Raw genomic sequence first — 9,542 nt, 5'->3', positions numbered from 1 at the left:
GGGCTACAACCCACTTCTTCGGATGCATCCGAAGAAGTGGGTTGTAGCCCACGAAAGCTTATGCTCTAATAAACTTGTTAGTCTCTAAGGTGCCACAAGTACTCCTGTTCTTTTTACTTGGTCTTATTAGTGCTACAATAATCTAGAATCCCATATATTGAGTTTGTCACCACTGTAGAAATTGAAGGGAAAAACATTGTCATATTGAAACACCTAGCAAACTACCATTAGTCAGTGGTTTTCATCCATACTATAGACGACAAAATACTTTGGGTAAGCATTATCAGCTCTATTTTATAACAAATGGAGTTACTGGAGCACAGCAGGTAAATGCATAAACCATGCATATTCAAATTACCCAAATGTCACAGTTATTTAGAAATATGCATTATTTCTATTTAATAAATACAGTTAGGATTCTGGATTAAGTCCCCCTAAAACGTGCATCTGGCTGTCAGTGTAACAGTACTCAGGGAAGGGGAAAAAACTGGTGTACTTTAAGAGGAAGAATGGAGTGCAGTCCACTGGGCTGGTCTATACCACTGAAACATATTTAAAGGGACACAGTCAACTTGAAATCTACCCAATAAAAAGAATAAGTAAGTAGTAGTTGCAGATACCACACCTGTGTTGAGTTCCCCAGCCAATTTCTGTGGTTTAGTCAAATCTTCCCATTTTTAATTACTTTTCTATCCCTTGTTGCAGGGTCAAAGGCTTGAACAAACAATGGGGGAAAAACTGACCACTCAGGAGAAAATAGTGAAACTGACTATACACAAAGTACACCTCTACCCTGATACAACGCTGTCTTCGGGAGCCAAAAAAATCTTACCGCGTTATAGGTGAAACCGCGTTATATCGAACTTGCTTTGATCTGCTGGAGTGTGCAGCCCCGCCCACCCCCGGAGCACTGCTTTACCGCGTTATATCCGAATTTGTGTTATATCGGGTCTAAAAACTTCAGGTCACAATCAGTGAAAGGATATAAATCTAAATGGATTACTGGTCTATTTCAGTATGGCAATTCTTATGTGTCTATTCTACTGTGAAACTGATAGGCCTACACATAAAAATTGAAACCCAAATTTGTGATTTTAGGAGGAAAAGCCTTTTTTACTGTGAGTTAAAGTCTAACCTTTCTCCGAGAGAGAGAGAGAGAGAGAGAGTGTGTGTGTGTGTGTGTATGTCAAAAAAATGCTGTTTAAAATTGACCTGCTGTTGAGTACCAAAATATAAAGAAGTTAAAAGCATCTTTCTGTAAAACACAAACCCTCCCTCTCTGGGCACGGCTGAATGAACATCTGATTGGTGTATTTCTATGATTTCAGTTCCAATTTTTTTCTAGCTTTGTAATTTAAGTTATTTTTGTACTAGGAGTTTAGGATGGTTGAGATAATGTCTGTGGACTATGACCTCAAATGTCCCAAAATACTTATTAACCTGACTGACTGCCAGTATATTTTTGGACCTGTGGACTTTCTGAGCCCAAAGTTACAGGGATGGGGAAGTTCTTCATTTGCATGAAGGTGACCTAATCAGAACCCACTGGGTGATGCCAGTGATGTCGGGAGTGCCCCATTTTGATTCATTAAGAAGCTCCTGAGAAGGTTTCCAAAAAGGAGGAACCAACTACGCCACCATGTTCAAAAATTGAATGAAAGGAAGAAGTCTCGTTACTAGTCTCTAGCTATGCAATGCCACATGCCTTACAAATAAGTTGTGACACTGGCAAACCAGCTAGCCTGTGCATGACCCATAACAACTTAACAAGAGGCATTACAATTGTATCAGGACAATTCACTTGTTTGTGAATATCAAAGAGATGTACTAGACCAGCAATCACTAACCCATTCATTTGTAGTAATAGAAATCACGGGTAGATGCTAAATGTGTTTGTGTACCTATACCCTGTTAGAAGTTTGCCAAATTAGATTTTAGTTATTAAATCTTTTCCATGTCTTAATTACCTTACATTATGTATGCAACTGTGTTCAGTTAACCTTAAGATCAAAGATGTGAGACACTGCAGGAAATTAATAATATTATCTAATTGTCTTCATCTTATCTATCCTTGTTATAATGAATGACCGGCTGTTGCCTTATAGTGTAACTGGATTACCCGAGTATGCATAGGAAATTGAATGTTAACTTCAAAGTGGTGGGTCAGTGTGTCCTCAACAAAGAAGAATCCTCAGTCGCATGCTGTGCTCAAAACACTTGACAGCCTGCTCCAGCTATAAAAGTGAAACCTCGGGCCTGGACCTGCATCTCTAGTCTGCTGAACTTTAAACAGGGGAAGTTTAAGCCATGGGATTGAGATCTTCCAAGTACTTATTTGGAATACCCTGGAAAATGCATGGAAAGACTCTAGCAGACTTTACATTTAAAGCTGCATTTGTATTCTAATCTTTTGGGATGATTCCAGAGAGACTTTTGCAAGCCAGCAGATTCATCCATCACTGCCACAAATCGGATATAAGGACCTTGCAGGCATTTGTAATGTATATAATCTTTTAACTATTCAATAACTCTTCTTTTCTTTTATTAATAAATCTTAAGTTAGTTAACTAAGGATTGGCTAATAGCATGATGTTTGGGTAAGAGCTGAGATACATATTCCCCAAGGATAAGTGACTGATCCTTTGGGATTAGTAGAACCTCACATGTGGTGAATTGGTTTTCAGTAACCTCTCACTGTATTAGACCTGTTTGCCTAGATGGGAGCCAAGGGCTGGAATGCCTAAAGGGGGCTGTGTTTGGCTTCTTGTTAACCTGTATGTTGCTGCAGGAGCTCTTTTGATACTGGTTTGGTGACTCTAATTATAGAATAAACCTCCAGTTTTTGGTGATTGTCTGCCTGTTTCTTGCAGTCTGCCCTGAGTGTGGCATTTTGTATGGCCTATCCCAGGCATCCGGTCTCAAAGACCTATGCTACCTCCACCCTTCTGGCTGGCCACCAAGGCATAGGAGTCCAACATGCAACATCTAAGATTTGACATCTATATCCTCATTGTCTAAATGACCACAAATGCATATATTTCATTGGTTATGAACTGTGTACTTACTCCTGAGAAATGTTATTTCCACCTAAATTTGTCATTGAATTATTATATGTAACAAGATGTCCCATCCTGAGTTATATTGGAATGTTTTATTATATCTATGCTGGGGTGAGGGGAGAGAGATCAGCTATCACTTAACCACCAATAATTTTGGAAAGCTGTCAATTGAAACGATGGTGTTTTTGTTTTAAATGACATAGTGCCAGTATACAACTCAGGATCTGACTTACAATGTAGCTTTGGGCAAGTCATTTAGCTTCTCTCTGCCTCAATATCCCTCATCCAACCTTCAATATATAAATAAAATAGATGTAATACAGTGGTGAAGAAGTTTACTTAGCGTTTGTAAAGTGGCTTAAGATCCCAGATAGAAGGCACAATGGAACTATTATAATGAAAATACTTGCTCTTACCATCTTCATATAGTTTCAGGAGTTTTGCCACAAAAGGTTGATCCGCATTCTCCCCTTCTACTAAAACAAATTCTCCAAGTTGTATACACATTTCTGTTAGACTTCTTTCTGATTTAATCGAGATCCCCCTAGAAAATGGAGGCACATATAGATTAAAGAATATGAAATGAATTTGTTACAGATCAGAGACTGTCAGGTTAACAGTCAGATAGATTTGGGTCTTTTTCCCTCCCTCTTGCCAGATCTCCTTGCAAAGTCCATGCATATGTCTCCTCCTCAAATGCTTCAATTCTCTTCACCCATAATAGCAACTAACGTCGGTAGGTCAGAATACATGAGTAACCTGACAGCCAGCTAGCTTGCATGCAAGCCATGGAGTTACGTCAGTGATGCTACCAAGGAATTATCAGAAACAAGCCCACACCCCCCCCCCCCCCTTTTTTTTTTTTTTTTTTTTTTTTTTTTAAAGAGTCACAGACTTACATTTTTATAATCCCTTTTATCCCAAAGAATCCAAAGTGCTTTACAAACTCAAGACCACACCACAAGAGTCACTTACCTCCACCAGTGAAATGCAAAAAACACAACAGCACAGAGCAACCCTCTATAACTGTTTAGATTGGAGTGTTGAATATCTTATCCAGTTGCCCAGATGTCTAATTTACAATGCAAGAGCTTTGTGGCCAGAGTCTTGTTTGATGTTTACAATATCATACACACCAATAGCACTGAGCCTTATTTGACGGTTTTCATAAGATATTGCTTATGCTTATTCCAACCCTGCTACATATACCTGACACAAGTGCTAGTAATGCAGGTAATTGTTACTACAGCACTTTCGTCCATGATTACTCCCTAAAAAAATGGCATGTTTCTTTAGGGGTCTCTGTCTCAGCCTAAAATAAATATTATTTACCTATATTGAAAGGTCTTCAATTGCTGGTCTGAGCTCTTTGCTCTTCCAACCCATGAGTAGATGCGCTTGCACTGCTGTCTTGTGTTCATGATTTCTGCGGCGAGATTTTAAAAAGTATCAAATTAATTTTGCTGGTGAATGCAAGTAGTGTTGTCTAGTGACCAAAGCAACAGACTGGAGTCAGTATTCCTGGATTCTTAATTCCTAGCTCTGCCATTGATTCACTGATGAGGGCTTGTCTACATTACTGGCTGGATCAATGGGCAGCGATCGATCCAGCGGGGGTCGATTTATTGCGTCTAATCTAGATGCGATAAATCTACCGCCGAGCACTCTCCCGTCGACTCCGGTACTCCACCAGGGTGAGAGGCGCAGGCGGAGTCGACGGGAGAGCGTCAGCCATCAACTTACCACAGTGAAGACACCACGGTAAGTAGATCTAAGTACGTCGACTTCAGCTACGTTAGTCACATAGCTGAAGTTGCGCAACTTAGATCGATCCCCCCCAGTGTAGACCAGGCCTGAGTTATCTTGGGCAAATCACTGGACCTCTCTGTGCCTAAGTTTCTCCAGCTGTCAAATGAAATTATTACACATTTCAGAGGTGTTAAGAGAATTAGAAAAAATATTTGAACTGGGTGGCTAAAATTAAGCACCTAGATAAAGAGGTCTGGTTTTAAAAAGTGCTGAGCTTCCAGTGATTTCCATGGGACAAAGTGCTTAGCACCTTTGCAAAAAAAATCAAGCCTCTTATTAGGGTGCCTAACTTTAGGCCCTAAGTTTAAACATTTTGTCCTTAACATTTTATAAAGCACTCTGAGCACTCAAGTGAAAGGCATTTTGAAAGTGCCATTTATTTATTTTACAGCCCAGTATTTTATGTAGTAGGGCTCAATACCCATGTGGTAAAATTGTAGAACCACGTGATAACTGCACCTGAGAGTGCCCAACTTGCACTCTGCCCACTAACGCATCTCCACCAGGACTACTTCTAACATTCAAAACCTCTGAGCCACTCAAACAAATCCTAATGTGTGATTTCTCCTCTCTTATTATACTGGTTCAAGATTCAGAACCAGTAATAGTCATTTCTGTACCCAACAGTAGAATACAAAGTGGGAAAAACTCTCCTTTCCCCGCACCAGCAATGCTCTACTGAAAACTCGCAGCCTCTCTGGTACTGGAAAGAGAAAGGATGCAGATATTTTTAATAGCAGACTGTCCTTGGACCCTGCACTGTGGCCTCCATTTTTCATATCAGCACCTGGCTAACAATGATCTGATAAATATGAAGTATCCTTGTAGCTGCTGGAAATGAGATATATGTGTTTGTCTTTTCACCCCTCTCCAAAGTCACTGCCAGGATTGAAGGTCCTTCTTCTATCTTTCACCAAGATCCTCCTGACTGTTGCAGGCAGGCAGTGAGATAAGGTCCATCTAGTCCTCCTGAACTCCATTTTCTATATCTTCCTCCCCCACAAATAACTCTGATGCCTGCTTCTGCTGATGGCTCAGCTTTTTCCCAAGAGCAGTAGAAAAACCACATGATTATTTATGGACTTGCTGCTGCCTAATTAGTCCTTGATAGCAGCAAAGAGGACAAACATAAATCTAGTCAATTTCAAAAGAGTTTAAAATAGTTTAAGGTACAGTATTACCATGGCCTGAGAACCATCACAATTTATGCTTTTTACAACCACATTAGACTGTAAGCGCTTCCTGTCTGGGACCTGTCTCCCTATATTTGTACAGCATCTAGGACAATGGACTCATTTTAAATGTTTTTTTTCCGTCACTGTGTCAAAGACCCACACAAACAAGAGGAAAATGAAATTTATACAAAAACAGCTGCCAGGCCAGAAGGGCCCATCTGATTATCTCGTGGCCACTGAACCACACACATTTACCCATGTATTGAATCCAATAACCAGGATTAAACTACAGTATTACAACCCTCAGAATACCAAACTATTGTGTGCCACATGCAAAGAACAGGAGAGACCGAGGTGCACCCGTGCCCAAGACTCCTGCAATGGCAAAGAACTGATTTGCTGAGATATACCCAGAGCCCTGAAAAGAATATTTTTTTTCTCTAGTCTGTTACAAACAAGACTTAAGATTACTGTAACTATAGAAGATAAAACATTTTCAGACTCATCCCTTCAAACTGCAGAAATTGATGGTGTGGGTCCACCAACCACCAGAAATTGATATATGTAAAGTCTTCTGTTCAAGAAAGGCTGGTTTTGGTCCAGATCCCACAATTTGCTGCACCCATGCAGACTAAAGTAACAGTAAAATCTTTTCAAACACAAGAAGATTTTTAAAGTCGTTTTTTTTCTGAAATACACTATTCACAGAACCCTTACAGCATGGTGCACTTAAAGATTTTATTTACACCCAAGGTCTGTAATCCATAACCATCACCCCCAGGTTATTTAGGGTATAGCTACACTATAAGTGCTGCTGCAGCTACACCACTGTAGCGTAGAAACTTACTACAGCAACGGAAGGGTTTTCTTCCTGTAGTTGTAATAAATCCACCATCCTGAGAGACAGTGGCTAGGTTCTTCAGTCAACATACTGGTGTTTTCAGTGGGGGTTAGGTCAACCTAATTACCTTGCATAGGGTCATAGGCGTGTGCAGCCCATTTCATTAGGGTGTGCACCCAGGGAGCCCCGCTCTAGCCCTGCCCCCACCCACTCCCTCCTACTTCCTGCCCCCTGACTTCCCCGCTCAGAACCCCCAACCCCCCCTGCTCCTTGTCCCCTGACTACCCCCTCCTGGGACCCCTGCCCCTAACTGCCCCCCAGGACCCCACCCCCTATCTAAGCCTCCCTGCTCCTTGTCCCCTGACTGCCCCCCTAGGACCTTACCCCCTACCTGTCCCCTGACTGCCCCGACCCTTATCCACACCCCCGCCCCCAGACAGACCCCCGGGACTCCCACGCCTATCCAACCACTCCCCGCCCCCTGACAGGACCCCCAGAACTCCTGACCCATACAATCCCCCCTGCTCCCTGCCTCCCCCAACCCCTCTCCACACCCCTGCCTCCTGACAGCCCCCCCCCAGAATTCCTGACTCATCCAACCCCCCACAGCTCCTTGTCCCCTGACCACCCCCTCCAGAGCCCCCCCCCCCCTACCTGCCCCCCAGGACCCTCCCCCCTCCCCAACCCCCCCTGCTCCCTGTCCCCTGACTGCCCCCACCCCTTATCCAACCCCCCCTGGCCCCAGACCCCTTACCATGAGATGAGGCTCCTCGCCTCCCCACGGAGCCAAACACTGCCCCGCGGGAGTGCACAACCCCGGCCCCCAGAGCACTGCGTGCGCAGCAGCATGGCTCCAGGGGAGGGGGGAGTGTGTCTGCCTCCCCGCGGAGCCCCGGCCCCCAGAGCACTGCACGCGTGGCGGCATGGCTCCAGGAGAGGGGGGACCGTGTCTGCCTCCCCACGGAGCCAAACACTGCCCTGCGGGAGTGCACAGCCCCGGCCCCCGGAGCGTTGCGCGCGTGGTGGCATAGCTCCAGGGAGAGGGGGGCCATTTGCCCACCCCTGCATTAGGGTGTGCCTGGGCACACCCGGCACACCCCGTGCACACGCCTATGCATAGGGTGTGAAATTTTTCACAGCCCTGAATGAGGTAGCTAGGTCAACCTAAGATTTTGAGATGTCAGATTTGTGCAAGACATGAAAAAACACCAGAAAGGGCTCCAGCCTAGGTTAGACTTGAGACTTGTCTACATGAAAATTTAGGCCTTGTCTACACTTAAAATTTATATCTATATAACTACGTCTCTCGGAGGCATGAAAAATTCACACCCCAGTGTTGTAGCTATGTCGACCTATCCCCCAGCGTAGCAGCTAGATCACAAAAGAACGCTTCTATCAACTAGCTACCACCATTCGGGGAGGTGGACTACTTACAGCGATGGAAAAAACCCTTCCATCACTGCAGGGAGTCTCAATTCTATGGCGTTATAGGGCATTACAAGGCTTAAATTCAGGTGTGTGGGACAGGGGTCTCGGGGCTTTAGCAAGGGGGAGGGGAGAGGAGGGAGGAGTTCTGGTAAATATTTTCAAACCCATGGCAGAAGCCCAGATGCGCCCCCCTATTTCCCCTCCCAGCGAGGCTAAAGCCATAAGATCCCAGCCCCTGGAGCCCCAAATGTGGGCAGGGGTGTGCGGGGCTCCAGGAAATAATCTCAGAGAATTTAAACCCTGGCATAGTAAATGTACCATTGTAGTGCCCATAGTATCTATGCTGGGGTAAGGGGAGAGATCAGCTACCACTTAACCACCAATAATTTTGGAAAGCTGTCAATCGAATCGACATGGCCTTAGTTTGCAGCAAACTGGGGTGCAAATCTAGCCAACCCTGCCCTAAGTGTCCACATGGAGATCAGTTCCTTAATGCGCTTTGATCTGCCCTGCCTTGAAACTGGAGTAGATTAAAGTGCACTAGGGAACTTTTGCTGCACAGCAGCACGGTCCACATGGACACGTAGGGCACAGCGGGTTAGAGTTACACCCCAGCTGGCTGTAAACTCAACGCTTGCCTAGACAAGGGTTGGTCCTCCCTGGAAAATTAATCCAGATTAAGGGTGGGCGTGAATTTAAAGCACCGTAATTCTAGAGTAACGCTACGTGTAGACAAGGCCAAAGTCGCAATTGCTGTCTACTAAGCCAAGGCATCAAGGAGGTGGCAGACACGGGTGGGTCACTGCCCCCATCACTGAGCCCCCCAGGCAGAGGCTCCCTGGGGACCCTACAGCTGAGAGAAACAAAGGGAGGGAGGAAGCAGAAGCAGCGCTCCGCGGGGTTTCTACCTACCAACCGCCACCGCGGAGAGAGGTCAACAAGCCGGGCCTGCTCTGGCCGCTCCCAGGGCTCTCCCCCGAGCCTTCCTGCAACGGCGCCCCCGCTCCTCGCCTGCTCAGCCCCAGGCCGGCGCGGTGGCTCGTGACGACCGAGGCGCAGGCTCCGAGCGACAGGCTAGAATTTCGCGCCAAAGCCCGCTGCAAGCTCCGCCCACCCCGCGCGCGGGGAGACCACGCTGCCGCCATCTTGGCTCCGGGCGCAATGAAGCCCCTGGCGGGCGGGTTGCCCGAAGCTAAGATGGCAGCCGGCGAGCGGCGACAAGACAAACGC

General features: G+C 45.4%; 1 protein-coding gene across 1 annotated transcript in view; it reads right to left on the bottom strand.

The window, feature by feature from the left end:
* Positions 1 to 9,457, bottom strand: part of LOC112103325 (origin recognition complex subunit 1) — a 34,519-nt gene extending 25,062 nt beyond the window's left edge. The window contains exons 1-2 of the mRNA XM_026651748.1: positions 9,225 to 9,457; positions 3,476 to 3,603 (exon numbers count right to left, since the gene is read on the bottom strand). Of these exons, the coding sequence (XP_026507533.1) occupies positions 3,476 to 3,603; positions 9,225 to 9,457 (361 nt within the window). The remainder of the gene's footprint in view (positions 1 to 3,475; positions 3,604 to 9,224) is intronic.
* Between the last annotated feature and the right edge of the window lie 85 nt (positions 9,458 to 9,542).

The sequence above is a fragment of the Terrapene carolina genome, unplaced genomic scaffold (genome assembly GCF_002925995.2).
Source record: "Terrapene carolina triunguis isolate 2854851 unplaced genomic scaffold, T_m_triunguis-2.0 Scaffold102, whole genome shotgun sequence".
Classification (NCBI taxonomy): domain Eukaryota; kingdom Metazoa; phylum Chordata; order Testudines; family Emydidae; genus Terrapene; species Terrapene triunguis.
This window is presented reverse-complemented; position numbering and strand designations above follow the sequence as displayed.